Consider the following 24,030-nt stretch of genomic DNA (forward strand, 5'->3'; position numbering starts at 1 on the left):
GCAACCACATGGTGGCTCACAGCCATCCGTAACGAGATCTGGCGCCCTCTTCTGGAGTGTCTGAAGACAGCTACAGTGTACTTACGTATAATAAATAAATAAATCTTTAAAAAAAAAAAAATAAATAAATCTTAAAAAATAAATTCTTATATATAATATATTATAAATATTTTATATACTCTATATCTTCTATATAATGGCATATATTATATCTAAATAAAGATAAAGAAATAAAATTGACATTCACATAATGGGTGGAAAAGGCAAATCAAAAATCAAAACACAAGCAAACAAAAACAACCTCTTAACATGACAAGGAAGAGTTTTTTTAAACTCTTAGCTAAGCTTAAGTATAGGACTAAGAATTAGAAATTTAATAGTATAGACTACCTATCTCTCAGATGACCTTACATCTTCTCTTTTATAAATATTATAGATTTTATGAAAGACCTGTATTCTGTACTCATTACTTAGATGCTGCAATTGTTTATTTTGGTCTATAAAATTATCACGTTGAGAAATCAATTGAAAAGCTTCATAGCATGTTAAAAATAATTTCATTCCCTGATACTGGATTAAGTTCTACAAATGTCACTTGAATGATGCAATTAATTAGAAAGTTTTATTTAGTTTCTGTAACATAATTAATTGCAAGTGAGTGCATGCTGGTATATTTCAGAAATATTTCTGAAACACAAACTAATTGAGAAATCACTACAATTGAATATCTAGTCTGATATTATCCTGTGTTGGCAATTCATGACATGGTTATATAGCCTTGGAGAAGAGCATGACTGTGCATTGTGAAACATATGTGCCTCAACCTACCAAACTTGGGTCCTGGAACCCTGGCTACTCATACATGGACTCCCAAGAAAAGCTTTGCCATTTCTTTTTAGCCTGATCCATATGGGCAATGGCTTTGTCCCTTTCATGAGCCAACTGGTCTCAGAGTCCTTGACAGGTCATGCCTGTGTCAAAATACACATTCACTAAGGACTGTACTCATTCAAGATTCCCTTCAACTGTATGGAACTATACCAGGCCCTCATGGTCCCACAGAAGAAGCACATGACCTTGCCCAGCTGTCATTTCCAAGGAGAACAATTTTGGAGCCACAATATTACCTACCAGTGCTGACAATTCCAGGACTCTTCAAAGGTAGTTATGGCAAGTTACTGGCAGCCAGAGGCATGCAGTGATCGATCCTATGAGGCAGTCCTTACTCCAGAATCGTAGCCACCAGTCAGCAGATATTTAGTCAACAGGTATAAGCCATGGCCTCTAACTGTTTAAAAATCTAAGTGGAAAACCAACTATGGACATGAAATTAGGGGTATTCTGTAGAGCTAGCTCTCTTCCCCTGAGAGTTCAGGGGTTTGGCAAACTTTTGTTAAACACTGCCACTGCTAAAAGTTAAATGATATTAACTCACAATCCAATTATATATATATATATATATTTTTTAAATGTAGAATAAATCCCAAACCCCTATTGCCTCTCATTTATTTTACTGTAGTTTACAATTAGTTTCTTGATGTTTTTCCATCTCCAGAAAATATAGATACTATCCAATGCTATATAGTTCTGTTTCTTTTACCAATTAATATTCAAGATTAGTTATGGTGGGAATAAAATATATCATGGAGACTTGCAAACAGTAGTAAGCAATGGCTCTCTTCCATGTTAGTTCCCAAATAAAAGTACTAGCACACCAGCACACTAGCACACAGGGAGATAGCCAGCGATGCCAAGCAATGTCTTAAGAACCATGGTACACTTTGGGAATACATACAGAAGTTCAGAAATAGGAGTGTTAAATGCTAGCTTTCTGCAAAGCTCAGAGAGGTCAGACATCTTCCAGCATGAGTTAGAATGAAAGAATGAAGAGAAAATATAGTCAGCCATGACTTTATCAACAAGTTACAGCAAATGTGAAGAAGCACACTGTATCTGGACTTAGAGGTATGAGATATTGTATTTCTTCCTTCTTAAGAGAATAACGCCAAGGTAAGGGTTGTTACCTATTGTCAGCGATAACATGATAAAGTAGAAACAAATAACTCCATGTTCTGGTTCCATTCCTGTTGCACTGACAAATACCCTGACCAACAGCAACTTTCTGTATTCTTATACAGTTCCAAGCCCAGCCTGTGAAATGGTGCTATCCACCTGGGCTGGGTTCTCCTCTGAAGCAACCAAGCCAATCTCCCACAGACACACCCTAAGGCAAATTTGATTAATCATAACTTCTCGATTGGTTCTAGGTTGTAGCACGTTGGTTTTAAAACTAACCAGCACACTTAGCTGCCGCAGCATCACAGGTCCTGACCCTCCACTTAGACCTCATCTCTTCAGAAACCCCAGCATCACTGTCTTGGAACTTTGAACCATGTTAAAGACATAGCTCTGCTATATCCACTAAGTGACCTCACTGAGCCTTCTTGCTTTGTTCTCATCCCTTTCATTCTTCTCCTTCATTGCCTTTCCTCACTGGGCATTATGTTGGGCTCCTGAGCTCATAGTTCATCATTGCATGTGCCATATACCCCTGACTACCCACCACATCACTCAGCCAAATCCTAGCCCTTTAGCTTAGCAGAGTCACAAATCTCCACTCCTAGCCTCCTCTCCAGATATTGATCTGCTTCCTCGACCACCTGCCTCAGTGACTTCCCCACCCCTCTGCTCTCCATGGAGTATTCTATCCTTCTGTATGATGCCACATATCTAGGGCCTCGGGGGAGATTTTTCTGACACACAACAACCTTCAAGACTGTCCAGGGTCACCCTTACTTCACTTGTTACAGAGGGCGAGAGGTATCTGATTGGTCACTGAAGACCTTTGCTCAATCCCATCTGTCTTCTCCATGATCTTGCCACTCTTTCACTCTGTACTTTCAACCTGTAATGACTGTATCTGAGTTGCCTTGTTCTGAGTGACCATGTACCCCAGACTGACCTGGAACTTCCTACATGGAAGAGACTGGCCTTAAATTCCCAGTCCTATCTCCACTTCCCAAAGGTTATGACAGGCAAAAACTTCCACGTCTAGCTCTGAGGAAACTTTCTTAGCCAACAGGCTCCTTCTCATGATTGTAAAACATCTTTTCTTCCTTTCTAAGTCATTTTAGAAAGAGAATTCTTCATTTGCTGCCTGCACTTGATGTGTCTACCTCCATCCATAGCCCTCTAAGTGGTGACCAACCTGCTCCTGGTAATCATCAAGCCCCAGGCCATGAGCATTTCTCATTTTACTTGTGACAAATTTGTTTTTCTGGATTCTAGAAGTCCAGGAGTTTGTATCTTGCTGTTCATCCTTTATTAATGTGAGCTTTCATATCGTGTTTGCCCAAGGCAATGGAATTTTGAGAGTTCTATCATCAAAATCTTTCGCTTTTGTTGTCTTAAGGCTTCCCAGGGATGATTGACATCTTTCCTCACACACTGATACTTAGACTTAAGTGTACATGTTTATTAGTTTACAGGAAGATTCCATAGCCCCTTGAATTAAAATGGCTATATAGGAACCACCATTCAAAATACACTGACTCTACCATATTACATTTTGCCTGGTGACATAAGCATCAGCCCATTAGCCCAGCTGGATACCTATACCTTTTATAGCTCTTTGTTCTTTATGATCCCCACCTTTACCTCTACCACCAAGCACCAAGTTATATATGTTACCTCACAATAATATATTTTTGAGTCTGTTTTATCTTCTTATCTTTCTCCCTTCTACTTCCCAGGCTCTTTTCATATGGTCTGCAGAAAAGATCATCCAGCCATCTCAATAACCGTCTATATTTTGAGATCTGCATACAGCACAAAGTTTGTGGACTTGTCCCTGAATTCCCTTCCACTTCATGCACCCCTACCCTGTAGCCTTTTACTTAGCTCCCTGAAACCCTTAGCTGCTTTCTGCTTCCTAGATAGCCCATGTTGGGAATTTGTTCATGTTTGGAGGCCGAGATAACCTTTCTAAGTTATTTTTCACAAACTTCTTGATTCTTTAAGGGTCAGAGAACACCTACCCCAGAGAATTGTTCTAACCTTTCCCAGACTCTGGAAGGGAAGTTTGGCAGTCCTTTTTCACATATTTCCCTTCGTGTTTGCTGCACATTAATTCTGTTTTAGGATATATCTTTATAAGAAAGTAAGATAAGTACTATATTCAACATTCTATTTTTGATTACTGCATATTTTGAACATAGATGACTCCCATAGAAGTTGTAGAACAAGCTGAATACCTAGTATTTAACAACAGATGACATACTGTGTTTGACATGCTGCTGCTATTAATTCTATGAATTAAAGATGAAAGAGACTAAGTCCTTGGTCATGTGCTAGTAACTGATAAATAAAGCATTCCCATAAAGGGCAATGAGCATTGCAGTGTGGATGTAACGAGCAGACAGAATGCTGACCACACCTCCAGGCAGGATGGAGGGGGCAGTCTTGGGGAAGAGTTCTTGAAGGAGAGAGATGCCTTGTATGCTGAGTTTTGAAAACTTGTTACAGTTAGCCTGGGAAAGTAAGTGGGTGTGTAGGAGTGGGCAGACACTTTAAGGACATAGCATTTGTAAATGCACATGAAACCGAGAAGAGTGAGTTCTAGACCGGAGCCCTAGGAAAGACGAGCTGAGAAAAGAAAAGCTGAACAAAGCAGGCAGGAAAAGGCCTGTGAGTTGTACAAGAGCTAGAATTTTTAAAATAATTTCTTTTCATTTTATGTGCATTGATGTTTGCCTCCATGAATATCTGTATGAAGATGTCAGATCATGGTGTTATAGACAGTTCTGAGGTACTATGTGGGTGCTGGGATTTAAACCCAGATCTTCTGGAAGAATACTCAGTAGTCAACTGCTGAGCCATCTCTCCAACTCCTAGGACTAGAATTTTAAACTCAAAGCTATGGGAAGACCACCCTCTCTATACACACACACACTGAGGAGGGCATAGAATCATTTTAAGGGTCATTTTAACTTTCAGTTAGATAATGGATTAGAGAAATGCAAGTGAAAAAAAGAAGAATCAACTGAAGAAAATATGGAAGATTTAAAAAGTAGTAAGGATTTGATTTTTACCAATGGAAGTAGGCATGGAGAAAGAACAGATTTTTTTTTCAGAATTTTTCAGAACTGATAATCTACAGGATAAAAAAATAAATAACTAAATGAGAGGGATCTGTTTCATTTTTAAAATTCTCTTTTTGTGGTTACTTTTGTTTTGTTTTGACACAGGGTCTCACTATGTAGCTCTTTGTGTCCTAGAACTTACTATGTGTAGACCAGGCTCGATTCAAACCACAGACATCTGATGCCTCTGTTTCCCACGTGCACCATTATGCCCGGTTATCATTTCATAAACTCTTAATGTTTACTGTATGTCTACTGTAGACCAAGCCCAGTTGCAAGCACTAATGTACTGGTACACAAAACAAACAAACAAATAAACAAAAACAAAAACAAAAAAACCCCAGGCTATTGCTTGCTATTGCCACAACCCCAGAGTTAGAAAGTAAGTTTCTATTGCTGAAAACACCATACACTTCAGAAACAGGGCCCAGATGCCTCCTGAATTAAAGCCAACATGAAAGCCTTCTCACTGAGGACTGGCTTTCATGGTACCAGAAGGTGTGTGAAAGCTTGCAAAGGAGAGAAGCGATTGATATTCCTACCCAACTATGATGCCTGCACATCACAGCAGTGGCCAGCATGGAACCATATCCCTAAGGATGCAGTAGTAACACACAGGCCTAGACAGTAACCAGCAGCTCTTTAGTTTAAGAGCCACTGGACAAGAATGAAACCAGACCAAGTACTGGAAACCTAGCCAAATACCCAAGGCTAGCAAAGTCATGGATCTTGGAGAAGAACCTACAGAGCCAATACAACTCCTAACTTCTAAATATTTTTGTCTTATAGCCAGAGGAAAGTGTAGTCCTTGCTTCTCATCAAGGGAACTTTGCTCAAATAAACAGAAGTCATTACGGGAAAACCACAACCGATAAAAAACAAAACAAAACAAAGCCACAGAGTTGTGGAGCCCAGTCTCAGTAGATGTATCCCAATAAATAACTCACAACACCTAAGGCTCAGGGACCATCGAAGAGGAGGATGCAGAAAGGTAAAGAGCCGGAGAATCAGAAAAGTTGCTGTGAGACTGTGTCTCCTAGGAATGTCAGAACCCACGAGGTCTCGCCAACGTGACCACTTGAACGTGAGCCGAACAAGAACAACAGCAGTGGGCGTGTCAGAGTTGATGAGGGAAAGTCCACAAGGCCTTGCCCCCACACAAAGAACTAGAAGCAGCTAAGGAACGCTGAGATGGGTGAAATAGTCTTCCCTGGGGAAGAACACGACAATTGGTTTTCCAATATCAAATGGTCAGCGCCCCCAAAACACGCATATGAATAAAACTATACAGACTGAACAAGTTACATTTAGAAACATTTATGTATATACATAAGTGTAGGTAGCAACAATTAATGTAAAAAGAGGCCATGAATTTGAAAGAGATGAAGGAGGGCTGTAGGGGAGGCCTTAGAGGGAGGGAAAGGAAAGGAGAGATGATGGAATTATAATCTCAAAAATAAAAGAATTAAAAATAAAGACCTATTCTGCTGTCACAGGGCTCATGCTCCAGTGGGAAAGGCAGACAGTAAACAAACAATAGAAATGAAGTGCTGGCATTGGCATAGCTTTCACTGTTTTGGTGGGATGCTCAGGAGAGACTGTTCTTAGGAGACAGTACATCAACAGAGATCTTCATGAACAGACAACTGACTATTGCAGAAATCTACACATAGAGGATCTTTTATCTCGGATCAGATACTGACCATTTGTCAGGGAAAATATGACTGGATAGCTATTTGCTTCTAGGCAGAAAATTAATAGAGTTTTCTGTGTGGCACAGTAGTATGTGGTAACCTTATAAAAAGAGTTGGTGTCTTAGTCAGGGTTTCTATTCCTGCACAAACATGATGACCAAGAAGCAAGTTGGGGAGGAAAGGGTTTATTCAGCTTACTCTTCTACATTGCTGTTCATCACCAAAGGAANTCAGGACTGGAACTCAAGCAGGTCAGGAAGCAGGAGCTGAGCAGAGNCCACGGAGGGATATTCTTTACTGGCTTGCCTCTCCTGGCTTGCTCAGCCTACTCTCTTATAGAACCCAAGACTACCAGCCCAGGGATGGTCCCACCCACAAGGGGCCTTTCCCCCTTGATCACTAATTGAGAAAATGCCTTACAGTTGGATCTCATGGAGGCATTTCCTCAACTGAAGCTCCTTTCTCTGTGATAACTGACAGCTGTGTCAAGTTGACACAAAAATAGCCAGTACAGTTGGTTTAGTAATATTTTCACATTCTTGTTTTACTTTTTTGTTATCCCTATTTTCTATTCCATACACACACGTGCACACACACACACACCATGTTGTAGGAAGCTTTCATACCTGTGCTGCATAATGTCCTACAGTCCTGGTCCTTAAAACTTACAAGCAGATTATCTTGCAAGTTTAACTTTCCAACCAGCCGGTGCACTGTGGTGTTTGCTACAAAGAGCATCTATTTCACAATAGTCAGGAGTCTGTCTTCCAGATGAATCCTGGACTTCCTAATATTTACCGTCTCTCTTGGAATTTGGTGGGTGGTAATTACATCTCTGCTGACTACAGCTAGAGCCAGGAAGCAAGGAGATAAAAATACTCAGACAACCTCAGCAAACAGCACCCCTTGATCTATCAGATGTTCCAGGACCCTCTCAGCTGTGCCCTCTTCTCTCTCTCGGGCCTTTCTTTCTAAATCTAGAAGCTGAAGAGATTTCTCAAGTGATGCTTGTGACCATGTTTTCCTGGACTGCCATGGCTACCAAAGAGCCATCACAAGGGCACAGTTGGGTTCCTCCATTCCTAATGCAACATGTTCCTATTTCTGCAATTTCCTATAATGAGTCTTCGGATGAAACTGTATTTATACAAATACATAATTGGTTGGCTGTTGAAACGGGAATCAGCATATCTCGTAAAAAGGCAGGAAAAGAAACTCTCAGAAAATTTTCATATGAGAAATGATGGGTGTACTGGTTATTATTTTGTACAGATTTTTCAGAATTAGAACTATGTACGAGGAAGCTGATGAATGTGCGCAGTTAATTGTACCACCTAACATGCTGTCCTGTTGTAGCAGGAGAGGGTGGAACGCCAGCCCTGTCACAGCGTGGCAGCTTCCCACAAGTGAGCAAACAAACGCTCAAATTACTTTTTCCTAGTTGCCCAGCTCAGAGGCAGAGTATGATAGTGCAGAGAGTATCTATGGCAATGCTGTTCCATGAATTTGCTAAGGAATGGGACAATGCTACTTTCTGTCCCTGCACTTAGTCTATAACTATAGGTTCAAGTTAGCCTCAGTTTTCCCATCTGTGAAAGGGAATGAAGACTTTCATAGACATTAAATCATTTAAATCAGCTCTAGGAAAGTGCCTGCTTTGGTGCTTATAACTTTGAGTGCTTAGTAGACCTTCATCTCCCTTTCTTATTATCCTAAGATCTAAAGTACTAAAAGGCACTTTGAGAAGAGAATTTGAAAACAATCATAGCCCTAATAGTACTGATTCAAGTTTTATGTTCCCATACCTAAAGCAAGAATCAGAAAACAATGGCCCAAGGGCAAAGTACAGTGTGCCAGCAGCATTTGTAACATTGACAAACTAAGAATGGTTTTTAAATATTTAGTCTGTTTTCTACTGCTGTGACAAGTACCACAGATCAATCAATAACATAAGGAAAATGGGTCATTATGGCTCACAATTTTGGAAGTTTCAGTCCTTGCTGATTTGGTCCTTGCTGTTACTTTTGGGCTTGCTCTACCATGTCATGATGGCAGGGGTGGTGGGGGAAGAAGGCACATTGTGGAGCAGACTGTTCATCACCTCACAACAGTCATGAGGCAGAGCAAGAAAGAGTATTTCGGTATCCTGATCCCTCGGAATTAGGCCCCACCTGTTAGAGGCTCTACTGCCTTTCATTGCACCATTAACTTAGGGTCTTTAGTCCACGGGTCTTGGGGAAATTCCCCAACTAAAACAGGGAATTAAGAGGTTCTGTACCTCCATGAATATTCTGCCACTACGTATCAGAGTTATTATGGCTAAATAGATTTATCAGCAATTTAGAAATGAGCCCATTAAGCAAAATCTATTTTAAATTGCAATTAATGTTTCACATCTAATTTTGTCTCCCAGGCCTGTCAGAGAATTTGCCATGCCAAGAGGAGCCAACAGTTTCTGCTACTGTGGTAAAGCAAATGTGATCGTCACTGGAGGTAAAAGGACAGCTTACATCATAGATTGTTCTGGTTCTCTCACAGGGCTCTTTTTGTGTTGAATGGCCAGAAATCACCTTCTAGAATAATTTAAGTGTTCTGTTCCATTCACTGAGGTATTGGATATGGAGTCATACTTTAACAAAGCGTTCCTTTAGAGCTAGTAAAGTCATGGACCTTGGAGATGAAGCTACAACCACCACTTTTCTTAACCGGCATAATTTCTCAACTACATTCTAAACATTTGTTTTTATACCCACAGATAAGATTAGTCCTTACCCTTTGATAAGTATTAAGGAAACTTCTCTTTGCAAAAGATGGGGTCCATTGCAGAAAAACACAACCAGCCAAAAAGCAGACTTGTGGAGCCCAGTCCCAATGGATATATCTATAAAACACTCCCATACATAAGCTCAGGGACATTGAGGGAGAGGGTCTGGAAAGGTTATCAGAGCCAGAGGATCAGGGAGTTTGCTGTGAGGTGCATCTCTTAGTAATGTCAGAAGCTGCACCCATGGTCTTACCAACCTGACTGTCTGCACATGAACTGAACCAGGACAATAATAGACAACCAAAGTGGACAGAGTGAAAGACCATGTCTTACTCAGGGTCTCTATTCCTGCACAAACATCATGACCAAGAAGCAAGTTAGGGAGAACGGATTTATTCAGCTTACACTTCCATATTTTTGTTCATCGCCAAAGTAAATCAGGACTGGAACTCAAGCAGGTCAGGAAGCAGGAGCTGATGCAGAGGCCATGGAGAGATGTTACTTACTGGCTAGCATCCCATGGATTGCTCAGCTTGCTTTCTTATAGAACCCAGCACTACCAGCCCAGGGATGGCACCACCCACAATGGGCCCTCCTGCCTTGATCACTAATTGAGAAAATGCCTTACAGCTGGATCTCATGGAGGCATTTCCTCAAGGGAGGCTCCTTTCTCTGTAATAACTCCAACTTGTATCAAGTTGACGCTCAACCAGCCAGTACAGACTACAAGGCCTCAATTCTACACAAAGAACTACAAGCATCTAGAGAATGCTGAGAGTGGGAGAAATAGTCTTTTCTAGGGAAGAACTGGTTGTCCAGTGTTAAATGGTCAGCTCCCAAAACATACATATAAATAAAATTATTCAGACTGAGCAGGATGTATATGTATATATATATATATGTATGTGTGTGTGTGCATGTAACAACAAAAGAAATTGAAGGGAGAAATAATATAATTTTACTATAATCTCAAAAATAAAACAAAACACCTTTCTTAGCCCAAGCATCTGTGAAAGGAATTTTCCTCTGCTTTATTATTGTGTTTCATAGTTTGCCTTTATGACTTTATGACTTTAACTTTTCTAGGATGTGTGTTTTTTTCTGTGTGAGACCATGAGCTCCCCAATTTGAAAGAAATCCTAGAGTTCCTGTCTATGATCAGAAAGGTCAAGAGCCAGTTAACAGAGACAGTAGACAATAGACCAGTACACAGGAGAGGCCAAGGGATAGTAAGGTAGAAGGTGGGACTGGCCCTTTGCCAAGAGCAAGGGGAAGGATGGCAGCATGGGGCGCTTAATGGGAAGGTGGGGGACAGTACTAATCTTTGGGCTCAGACTCCTGCTCTGTTCTACTGTGATGACAATGAGTCTGGGCTGTGGAGTCAAGCTGGGTATAAATCCACTACCAGGCTGTGCAGTGGGCAGACTACTTACCCCTCAGAGCTTCAAGCTCATCTTGATTGGAGTTAGCGATACTACTTGCTTATAAGAAAACTGTGTTTCATATGGTAGTGTTTAGAATTAAGACAATGAATGGATGCCTAGAACTAATAGGTTCTCAATAAATGTTAGTGTTGGGGATCAGTGAGATGACTCGGTGAATAAGGGTGCTCTGGGCCAAGCCTGACCTCCTGAGTTTAATTCCAGAACCTGCATGGCGGTAGGAAAGAACTGACTCCCACAAGTTGTCCTCTGACTTCCACATACATGTGCACTGTGATGCATGTACCCCTCCATATACACACTCAAAAAAATTAAATAAATAAAGTGTATTTAAAAATAAATGCCAGTCCAGTCCATTTAGAGTATATAAGCAAAATCACGTTGGTAGTGATTCTGTTGTGATGAAACTCCCGAAGCACCCGTGTTGCTAAGTATAAACAGCTCTACTCTTGGTGGTGGAGTGTATCACTGCGGTGGGCTTTGAGGTTTCAGATGCCCAAGCCAGGCCCAGTGTCATTCTCTCTTCTTGCTGCCTGATGATCCAGATGTAGAACTCTCAACTCCTCAAGCACTATGTCTACTTTCATGCTGCCATGCTTCCTGGCCGTGATGACAATATATACTAATTCTCTAAACTGTAAATGAGCCCCAATTAAATGTTTTCCTTTATAAGAGTTGCCATGGTCATAGTGTCCCTTTACAGCAATAGAAACCCTACGACATTATTATTATTATTCCAAGGTGAGATAATCTCTGAGAATCTAAAGCTCATATTTTCAAGTACACTCTACACTTTACATTCAAATTTATATCCTACTTTTAGCATTTCAAAAATACTTCTTTGAAATTAGCTTATGTTCCAAATACTATTTTTTAAAATTTTACCAAATATTACTGGGTAGTCTATAGAAAGCAACAGCTTCAAATAGAACAAAGCTTTTTAAAAATAGAACAAGGCAACCATCACTGCAATGTTGTGAGCCTTCAACTAAAAGCATGAAGACGAGAAAGGAAGGCATGCAGAGGAGATGTCTGCAGACCAGTGTGTGGCCCTAATGTTTCCTCACACCTAATTCCTGTGCAATTCCAAGAACACAGGGGCATCTGAATCACTCATGGTCTCATTACACTGACTATTAAAGGAGACTCTGCCAAAGCCTACATCATACACAGGAACAAGTGCTAGAGTACTTCCTATAGATGGAAAATCACATCATGATTTCTTTCAGGTATCTTTTTAAAAAAAAATGACTTATTTATTTTATGTATATGAGTACACTGTAGCTGTCTTCAGACACACCAGAAGAGGGCATCGGATCCCATTACAGATGGTTGTGAGCCACCATGTGGTTGCTGGGAATTGAACTCAGGACCACTGAAGAGCAGTCAGTGCTCTTAACCGCTGAGCGGTCTCTCCGGCTCCCACATCATGATTTCTTGACCCCTGTAACCTTTTCCTGAGTTGATAACTGTCTTTGCTTATCTTATCTTATCTTGTTGGAAATGGGTACACAGGTACAATTCCAAGACTACACTGCAAGCCAGAAGGAAGTGGAGGGGCTCCAGTAGATGATCTGGTAGATGAAGCACTGAGCACACCATGCTAATCATCATTAATCATCATTCATTAACATGACAGGTTTCCTGAATCAATCTATTTAAAAGAAAGGAAGGGTTCTTTCAGCTTACACTTCCAGGACCTTTAATCCTTTGTGACTGGGCCCTGCCTATAGAGAGGCAGATCATCATGGCCAGAAAACATGGCAGTGCCCTGGTTACCTTATGGCGTCTAGCAAATAGAGAGAAAGAGGAAGGAGCCTTGTTCCCCATCTCCCTTCTAAAGGCCTTCCTTTAAAGACCTCATGTCCTTCCACTTGGCTCCACCTCCCAAAGCTCTCACTAGTTCTCAACAGCAGTTCAAACAGGGCTCAAGGGGGAACATTCCAGATCCAAACTATAGCAATGTCTAAGAATCAATCTGCAATAGATACCGCCTCATCAGGGAAGGTCTGCAATTATATAAAAATATTAGCCTAGCATCCTAGTGAGAACAAATCCTTTAACTAAACAGTGTTCACATAGCTGGCCAAAGGATTCTAAACATGAAGAAGAAAGACATTCATCTTAACGACCTTTCATTGCTCACATACAAAAGAGAGCAAAACTTCATGAATATCAGTTTTTGGATTCTTTGTAAGCATAGTTTTGTAATCAATCCCAAGGGAAAATGTTTTGTGAAAGTTCTGGGAATGACTTTACTGTTTGTAGATACCGGCATTCATGCCATTAACCTTAGTGTTGATCATAGTATGGACTCCTCAAGTTCAGCTTAGAAATACTATGAATTATGGGGTTTTGAGCTCTCATGAAGGCAATCAAATGTCGAACAGCATGACCCACAAGCTGCTAGTACTTTCCAGCATGCTCTAGTTACCTAATTCCCACAGATGCAGAGGCTCTATTGGTAGAAAACACAAACATTCCCTCCCTGGGACAATACTCTTGTTGATTAGTGACTCAGCCGTGTGCCTCTAAACCGCATGTGCTGCTGCTGACTACGAATGCACAAGTACTGTTCTGCTCAGCACAGCAGCCTCTGCAAGTGTGCTAGGATCCCTGATGAAGTTGGTAAAAACAGGAGCTCTTCAGGAAACAAACAAACAGCATGCAAAACAAACAAATGCCCACCAAGACTGGGTACTTACAAACAACAACAACAAAATAAATAAGTAAGTAAAAATTAAGTTTCTAAGCATTATTTGTTGATCATCACATGTTTTAAAAAGTCAATATTGTTTTCATTTATCATTTCAAGAATTAGGCACCCCGTTTGGAATGTTCTGAACATAAAAACCCTGGACTCCCACCTCTGATAACTCAAGAGCACTGTGTACATTCTTTTCATGTTATATTCAAGTATCTTTATGCAACTGTTAATAATGAGGAACTCTGGTCCATCAGACTGTGTTAGGAACATCAGATTGTGTTCCTAACCTTCACAAATTCAAAATCTAATAATTGAAATAAGACAAGTCTAGACAGCACTAATACAAGGCAGAGCCTGAATCAACGGAATACAAGATATAACTGAAGCATTGCATAGCTCGAGAGCTCCATATCATGTGGCCTCACATAGCCTTTCCGCTCATTCTGTAGGGCACCACACATACTGTATGAGGACTCAGCATCCACACAAGCAGTAGGCCTGCTCGGGAGGTAGATAAGGGAAGACTATTTCCTCCACAGTGCACACAGGCAAAACCCTGGTCAAGAGGCTGTTGTGAAAAGAATCAAATGTGTTCTAGGATGATCAATGAGCAACTGCTACTTTTTACTGTGCACAATCTGTTGAACTGTCATAGTTACTAAAGACTCTATTAGAAATTGCAAATTCTCAGTAACTGTAAACAACTCTTCCCCCGGAGTAATACTTTTGTTGGCTAGTGACTCAGCCTAGAGCTTTGCTTCATATCCTTATACACTGACTGGGACTCAAGCAAAAATCCCTTGTATTCTTCCTTGTGTGATACACTGTGGGGTGGTGGGCTGTGCACAGATAGCCTGGTCCCCGGTCCAGCAAAGGTCTAGAACCCTAGTGACCCAGTGGGTGGTGATTTCAGCCTGCATGGGACAGAAGGTGTTCAACCTCACCTCCTGGGCCCCTGGCTCCTGTCACAGATTCAGCCTTCCACAGCCCCCTCTCCCCCCCAAAAAAACCCACAGAGAGGTATGTGGCCATCAGTCCTGTAAGAGCAGCACCAAGCCCTCCCACATACAAATAAGGTTTCCCCAAAGCTCTCAGACCAAATCAATGAGAAGAACCTGTTTTCAGACCCTTTCCCATCCCCAAACTGTATATAAGAATCCTATCTGGAAGGATTAGAGGTGGTGTGAGAACTATTCCATCTTGTCTGAGCCTTCTGTCCTAAGAGCTGCAACACTCGGGAAGTGGCGCACACCTATAATCCCAGCACCCGGGAGGCAGAGGCAGGCAGATTTCTGAGTTCGAGGCCAGCCTGGTCTACAAAGTGAGTTCCAGGACAGCCAGGGCTATACAGAGAAACCCTGTCTCGAAAAACCAAAAAAAAAAAAAAAAAAAAGATGTCTGCTTTCCCTAAGTGCCACCTGAAGCTGCACTCCTCACTGACTAGTCGGCCTCTCATCAGTCCAGCCCCACCTGACTCAGTGCAGGGCTTCATTCCCTGGAAGGCATGGCAGAGATGGAGGTGGAGCCAGCTGCAGCAGCAGAATTGGTGGAAGCGACTTCCCCTCCCTGCCTGCACTTACTTCCCTTCCCTGGAACTCTTGTGCCAGGCCGGGCCAGAGATCTCTGTTGAAAGCCCACAATACACAAGCCACAGACTTTCTTCCACGGAGAGCCTCACCTCCCCCGACAGTAGTAACACCTACTTCAGGAATACTGCAGTTGATGTTAGGAATACTTGTGAACCTGAGGGGCAAATCTTGGAACATGCCTAGTAATATCCGTACATCTTAGCTGTTGCTGGTGAAAAGCAACGAGGGTGATATAATACTGTGTTATTGGAATTATTGCTTTGAAGCATGTAACTGAACCCCCAAGGCTTCCTCATTGCTATAACAATGTGAATTTGCTCTCTACCCTCTCTGAAGTGACCTTGCCTTCAGCTAAAAATGGAGCAGGACAAAATCTTGAAAGATTATCATTTTATACGTGAGGAAATGGAGGCCCCTGCAAAGAAAATAATTTGCCAAAAGCCATGCAGCTAGTCAGCTTGTAGAGTTAAGGTTGAGTCAACTATCTTTGCCCTCAGCCTGGTTTTCTCCTTTCTGGACCACTGTGATGCTGCACACCAGAGTGCTCTCCCACATCATCCTCTGTGATCTGGAACACTGTGATGCTGCACACCAGGGTGCACTCCCACATCATCCTCTATGATCTGGACCACTGTGATGCTGCACACCAGAGTGCTCTCCCACATCATCCTCTATGATCTGGACCACTGTGATGCTGCACACCAGAGTGCTCTCCCACATCATCCTCTGTGATCTGGAACACTGTGATGCTGTACACCAGGGTGCTCTCCCACACTGTCCTCTGTGATCTGAGCCAGCTCATTTCATCTAAAGTGATGCCCTGGGACTAAATGAAGACAACAGAGATGAGTTTGCTAAAAGAAAGAAAAGCCTGTCTTCGATGAGTAGCTTTGTTTAAATCATTGCTTAGGAAAAGAGAGAGAGAGAGAGAAAAAGAGAGAATGAGTTAAATAAAAAAATAACACAACAGGTAATCAACTACTTATGAACCATAATTTATGATATAAATAGAAAAAGTAATAAATTATATTTGATATAAATATTTGATTATTCATATTTGAATTTGTCTATGAATACTTTATCTCTAAATATTTCTCACTTGACTTGTGGCTATATTAGATTATAAACACTTCAAATCAAGAATCATACTTCACATATCTGTGTGGAAGCTTCTCCCACTGCCTCCCCCAACATTATACAAACCAGGGACTTAAAACAGTCAGGATCTGTTCAGTTAGACATGTATAAGCTCATTTATTCTCACAAAACAACTGTGCTATATGCTAATTGCACTAGTAGAGCAAGATCTTTGGAGAACTAATAAATAATACATTAGATTTCACATTAAAACTTACTTAACAAGCAGAAATCATGCAAGAGTTGTTTGTCAAGAATCACCACGAGTGACTGACCCAAGCTCATCATATGAACAACAAACAGCCACAAACACAGGATTAGTGCTGCTGAAGGCTCAGGCCCAGAGAGCATGGGAATAAAACTTCTTGACTCCATCAGGAATCAGGAAGGGAGACCTGAGGGAGCACTAGAGAGGAAATGCCACACCTCAGGTTAAAAGCACATGACTTGTTTTTCCTAAAAAGTAGATCTTGGGTCACAGGTAAAGACACTTGCCCCCAAACTTGCCAAACCCGAGTTCAACCCTGGGATGCACATAATAGAAGGAGAGGACCAATTCTTACAAGTTGTCCTTTGACCTCAACACCTGAACCATAGCACACAAATGATCTCCACTCCACCTACATGCATGTGCACACAAAATAAATAAGTAAAAATATCATTTTAAAGTAGATTTGGGGGAAGAATAATATCTAGAATTTATGTATCCTCAAGATCCAGAAATTTTTCATGTAGGTAGAAATCTTTCAATAAAGATTGATTCTTGCTCTTAACACTTAAATTTAAGAATTTCCTGCTTGAGGATGGCCTTGTCGGTCATCAATGGGAGGAGCGATCCTTGAACTTGTGAAGGCTCTATGCCCCAGTGTAGGGGAATGCCAGGGCCAGGAAGTGAGAGTGGGTTGGTTGGTGAGCAGGGGGGAGGGGGATGGGATAAAGGATTTTCAGAGGGGAAACCAGGAAAGGGAATAACATTTAAAATGTAAATAAAGAAAATATCTAATAAGAAGAATTTCCTGCTTATCTACCTTCTAATACTGTGTTGCTGAACTAATAAGATTGAGCCATCATAACAAAATACGATGGATTATGTAGCTTAAACAACAAAATTTTATTATCTTTTAGTTCTGGAGGCGTTTGATCCAAGATCAAAGTATCAACATGGTCACCTCCTAATAAGGACCATCTCCGTGGTGTATATATAAGTGGCCTCCTCATGTGGTAGGGAGATGAGGTGAAAGCTACCTTGTTCCTCTTCTTATGAAGACCTCATCTTTATGACCTTATTTAATGCTAGCCTCCTCCCCAGATATGCTCAAATTGATAGTTATGGTGTCTACATAGATTTTGAGAGGGCACAATTTGGTCCATAGCAAATAAGAACCATCTGAGTCTTGGTTTTTCAGCCTTCTTCCCATACTACTTCAAGATCTAAGTACCCAGATAAAAACAGTTGACCTTCACAAAGGAACTAGATGAACTGACAAAGGTTCCATTTTGAGTCCAATGCATGTTCTTCTGACCACCATCCTTTGGCACTTAACACTTAACCTCCAAGCTGGAACTTCTCATGGCAACCAAGAAATATCTCAATAACTACTTAATGAGCTCTTACTATGTGTTACCTGGTAGGATAGCAGAAGCCAGAAGAGCATGCTGTCTCAAAGAGGAGTCTAGTAGATTATTCATTATAAATAACTAATATCTAATGATTATGTAGTGGGATGGCACATTGACATGATGCTCAGTTCTTTTGTAAAGTATGGAGGTATTCTGGCACATTCTTGAAGAATTGGATTAGGAGAGAATGAAAAGGGTAGAGAAAACACTAGAATTCTTTTTCTTGGGGTCCAACAAAACAGCTGGAATCTCTTACATTTGGCTAACCTATGAATATCTAGGTACCAACTCACCCAGTTGTCTCCCATATAGAGATGGCATATTCAGCATGGGTATGTCTGCTTAAACAAAAAGTCTCTAGCCTTTATAGGCAAGTCAGTCCTGTGGGTGGCCAAATGCATGCTAGCAGATAAAGTAAAATAGATAAGTTGAATTTTAGGATTTATATATAATTATCCCTTGGTTATGAGAGCCTGACTAGAACAAGGTAGAAAGGAGAGAATGGTACCCAAAGGTTCTCCTCTGAATTCCTCAAGTACCCTGAGGCAGGTGTGTACCTGCACTATGAAAACCCTCAAGCACACACTTATGAGTGACACACACATGCATGTGGAAACTGACTATTTTTGCTCCACATGCAAGACCTAGGCACCTAACTGAATTCCTTGCAGTTGGGTGGTTAGGTACTAACTTTCAGTGAATAAACACCAGAGTTCAGATTACATATAACTAAGAAGAAAGATATTTTCATTGCCAGTGTCATATTATTTTGGAATTTACTTGTTTTAAGTGGCCTTTATTATGTGCACAAATGCGTAGCTATAACTTATTTATATTTTTAAGAAGAGTAAATTGTGTAATGATTTCTAAAATATAGATTTTTTGAGATATTGGATTTTCTATTTCACAAATAACTCATTAAACATCATCCTGAAAGCTGAATCATAAAAGTATTATGGAATTTCAAGACAATATTCTTGAAGTAGTATGATCTAGCATCCTTATATTACAAGAACTCCTAAGGATTGGATGATTTAAAGTATTAAATTATTCAGTTTAGTGATTTCGATATGATGTATTCAGTATAATATAACAGAAAGTGGGATGAAGGAGTTGGGGGATGATGGCTTCATGTAAGAGCACATGCTACAGACGCACAGGGACCTGAGTTTGCTTGTCAGCATCCATGTTTTATTTTAGTTGCATCCAAGTTGCTTATAGTTTAAATCCCAGCATCCACATGCTGGTCAGACCACAAAGCTACTGGCCTTGTGTTGTGGTAGAAGCATTTTGGAAAGCAACTTGGCAGTGCACTTTAAAGTCATAAACATGATTTAACATAATGTTTCTACTTCTGAAAACTTACTGTTAGCAACGAATGTAAGAAACAAATTTGAACACGCAGATGAGCTGTTTGTTGTGGTGGTTGTTGTTGTTGTTGTTGTTGGTTTATTATAGCATTACTGAATAAAGTAAAAGGGAAAAATCCAGAACCAGAGAATTATACATCATAGATGATGGCTAAGAGAGTATGAACTATCAAGGGAAAGTGACTTAACTATAAAAATAAAAAAGTATGGCTTTTCCATCATTGATAGCAACATGGACAAACTTGTGAGTGTCATGCTAATGAAATAGGGGAAACACAGGAAGACAAATACTACATTTTAATGGGAAATTACAGAATTGATCTTAAAGAGCATATAGGATAGTAGCTATCAGAGCCTGGGAAGGGTGGAGGGGAGGAGGGATGAGATCAGGTGGTTGATGGTTGCAGGCACACAGTTGGGCACCGGGAATGCCTTTCAACATTCTGCAGCACAGAAGCATAACTATAGCTGAAGGGCATTAGTTGACTATTTCAACATTAGACAGGATTTTTAAATGAAAGCACTTATTTTAGTATTTCACAGTAGACAGGATTTACAAAGTTCCCAACAAAGAGATACACATATCTATGATAAAATATATCATTCTGATCATCATATCCTGTATGTGAATGTTGAACCGTTATGACATACATACATACATACACACACACACACACACACACACACACACACACACATGTTCCTCAGGCTCCCACCTAGCTAAAAAAAAAAAAAAAAAAAAAGAGCTCCAGACTCAGAGAGACCCTGACTCCAAAATAAGACACCTGAAATAGACCTCTGGTGTTCACACTGACATACACAGGTGGTTGTATACACACACACACTCACACACACAAATAAACTGCAAAAATTATTAGCAATGACTTCCTATAGGGAATAGAATTAAAAATTGGGGCTTGAGAGGGCAAGCTGGAAGAAGACCTTTTTGATTTTTGTTTGTCTTTTTGTATAACAGTGTCAGCCTTCTATATTGATTTATTATTTTGCTATGTACTCAGATGATATAACAATTAAAAGACAAAAAACTATGCCATCATAGTTATGGCGTATAAATGGCTTGTGCTTGTGGCTCCGTAGGAAGAAGGAAAATGGAAAAATAAAAGACAGATGATTTGCCCCTGCTGAAGAGTGCAAGCAGTTTGCCTCTCCCCGTGGTTTCTTTTATTATCATAATGTTTGCATAATTTCAGGCTGTAAAAACAAAAGACCAGCTGTTTGAAATACGATTTGGAAGTAAATAAAGTATAAATAATATATTCGTGTATGACAGAGTGGAGAAGTATTGAATCAAGAACATACAGGGATCAGAGACAGAGCCCTAAGAAGGCTAATGCCTCACCAGCCACTCAGAGAAGGAAGCCTCCGGAGACATGTGGGTTGTGGTTTGCTAGGAAGATAGATCTAACTGAGTGGGAGATGCTTTTTGTGGCGGCGAATTTTAATTGTCACCTTGCCACAACCTAGAATCACCAGGAAGGAAGATCTCGGGGAGGGGTTGCCTAGTTCCAGTTGGCCTGTAAGCACACCTGTAAGGATTCTCTCGGTTGCAGTGGTTGATGTGGGCAAGCCCAGTCTGAAAGTGGGCCACCGCATTTCCCATGGCGAAGGAGCAGAGAAAGCTAAATGAGCAGTAGGCATTCATTTGTCTCTCTCTGCTCTTGACTGTGGGTGTGTTTTTATAATTTCCTTCTGCCTTGACGCCCCTGCTCTGATGGATTCAAACCTGAAATTGTCAGTTAAGACGAATCCATTCTCCCCTAACTTGCTTTGGTCAAGTTGTCTCATTACAGCAACAGAAATAAAATGAGGACATGTTTTAACCTTGGAGACTACAAAGCCTCTGTCACTGTTGTCCTTTTAGGAGATGATAAAGTCCTCCGGCTGTGGCACCCCAACATCAGCACTAAGCCAGTCGGGAAGCTGGTGGGTCACATGTTCAGCATCACTGAGATCGCAAGCAATGAGAAGGAGCAACACGTCATCAGCCTTTCCTCTGCAAAGGTAACAAGAAAACAATAATGGACCCAAAAGGAGCCTCTTTGTTCTTAAGATCAGCTACATGGAGGCCTAGAATACATGCATACACACACACGTGTGTGTATACATGGACGTATACATACATACATACATATCTACATACAAGCATGCATACCTGGTCACATACATGAATACATACACATACATACATATATACACACATACATATATGGATATATTCATGCATACATACACATATGTATGTATGCATGAACGCATACATGCTTATATACACATACATGCATACATACATACACATATATACATGCATATATATATATATATATATATACATATATATACACACACGCATGGACACATGCATGCATACATACTTCTTCTCTGAAAGAACTGATGGTGGCTGAGAAAAACGATGTCAGCATAGAGAAGAACAGCCACTGTACAGTATAAGAGAGGACATGTTTAAAAAACCTTCATATTGTAAAGAAAAGATAGTATTCTCCTCTGTGGTAAAACACCAGAGGCTCCATTTCTAGATAACTTTGTCATCACCAAGGACAGAAACAAAACAAACAAAAAAACCAAGGATTTCTGTGTTTTTCTTTTTTTAATTTAATTTTATTTTTAATTTATTTTTTACACTCCATATTCCATTCCCCACCCCACCCCAGCCATCCTCTGACTACTCCACATCCCACACCTCCTCCCCACCCCATCCTGTCTCCACTTGGATGCCCCTACCCCACCCACCACCCCTCCTGGGGCCTCATGTCTCTTGAGGCTGCCTCATCTCTGAATGAAAACAGACCTGGAAGTCCTCTACTGTATGTGTGTTGGGGGCCTCATATCAGCTGGTGTATGCTGTCTGTTTGGTGGTCCAGTGTTTGAGAGACCTTGGGAGTCCAGATTAATTGAGACTGCTGGTCTTCCTACAGAATTGCCCTTCTCCTCAGCTTCTTTCAGCCTTCCCTAATTCAACAACTATCAATATTCAAATATTCAAATATCTGCATCTGACTCTTTCAGATGTTTGTTGGGTCTTTTGGAGTGCAGTCATGATAGATCCCTTTTTGTGAGTACTCTATAGTCTCAGTAATAGTGTCGGGCCTTGGGACCTCCCCTTGAGCTGGATCCCACTTTGGGCCTGTCTCTGGACCTTCTTTTCCTCCTGTTCAAAGTAATACAGAAAGAAAAAAAATAAGTTATAAATGTGAGAAATGAGACTCTTGAATATTTGTAAAATACATTTGTAAAATATATTTGCTTGATTAAATGCAATCTATTTAAACGTTTTAGGAACAATAAGTTAAATGAGTGTGGCTAGTTCTAATAGCGATTACATCTCTTTCTGAGAGAGCTACATTTACATGATTTCTACTCCTCTCCACCCCAACTCCTCCCATTGAGCAACACACCCTCTCAAATTCATCCTTATTTTGCTACATGTATTTACACATGGATATATACAATCTGCTGAGTCCTTTTACCGTTGCTCCTCGTGTGTGTGGTTAGGACTGATTGTTTGGGATTGGATCAGTTACCAGGGCTCAGCCCTGAAGAAGATTGTGTCTCCTTCTCTCAGCAGCCATTACCTGGCTTTATCTCTTCATCCTGGGGTGCGGCCCCGTGAGATTTTCTCCATCCAAATGGATTTGTCAACTAGTGCTGTCATTGTGCAGGTCTTGATTAAGTGACTGTATTGTTGGGATTTCATGGGCACATCTCCTTGACATATATAAAATGTCACTATCTTGGGGGAGACGCTAGTGTTCTGACTCTGATAATCTCCTGCCTCCTTCTTCTAGGTTCCCTCAGTCTCAAGTGTGGGTTGTATTGTAGTTGGGTTGATTGGTGTTGGATACCCATGGTCTGTTCTCGGTATTTTGATGAGTTGTGAATTTCTGTAGTAGTTTCCATTTGGTGTAAAAAGAAGTTGATGGATGTTATAAATTTATACTGAGTTGAATTCCCAGAACCCATGTAAAAGCCAGATGTGTAGCATTAGCATCTGTAACCCCAATGTTCATGCAAGATGGTAGACAGAGACATATATCAGAAAGATAAGATTTTTCTACATGGGAATATGCATTTTCATTAAATTCTAAAAAGCCTTTAATTTCTTTATTTCTTCCTTGACCAAGTTATCACTGAGTAGAGCATTGTTCAGCTTCCATGTGTATGTGTGCTTTCTATTGTTTTTGTTGGTATTTAAGACCAGCCTTAGTCCGTGGTGATCTGATAGGGTGTATAGGATAATTTCAATCTTCTTGTATCTGTTAAGGCCTGTTTTGGGCCAGTTATATGGTTAATTTTGGAGAAGGTACCACGAGGTGTTGAGAAGAAAGTATATTCTTTTGCGTTAGGATGAAATGTTCTATAAATATCTGTGAGATCCATTTGGTTCACAACTTGTGTTAGTTTCTCTGTGTCTCTGTTTAGTTTCTGATTCCATGATCTGCCCATTGCTGAGAGTGGGGTGTTGAAGTCTCACACTGTTACTGTGTGGGGTGCAATGTGTACTTTGAGCTTTAGTAAAGTTTCTTTTAT

The 24,030-nt window shown here is 40.6% G+C and overlaps 1 protein-coding gene across 2 annotated transcripts in view; it reads left to right on the plus strand.

The window, feature by feature from the left end:
• Nucleotides 1–24,030, plus strand: part of Wdr64 (WD repeat domain 64) — a 115,450-nt gene that overhangs the window by 36,641 nt on the left and 54,779 nt on the right. For both annotated transcript variants that reach the window (XM_021175403.1, XM_021175408.1), the window contains exons 9-10: nt 9,249–9,328; nt 21,347–21,486. In XM_021175403.1, the coding sequence (XP_021031062.1) occupies nt 9,249–9,328; nt 21,347–21,486 (220 nt within the window). The remainder of the gene's footprint in view (nt 1–9,248; nt 9,329–21,346; nt 21,487–24,030) is intronic.

This window comes from Mus caroli, chromosome 1 (genome assembly GCF_900094665.2).
Source record: "Mus caroli chromosome 1, CAROLI_EIJ_v1.1, whole genome shotgun sequence".
Classification (NCBI taxonomy): domain Eukaryota; kingdom Metazoa; phylum Chordata; class Mammalia; order Rodentia; family Muridae; genus Mus; species Mus caroli.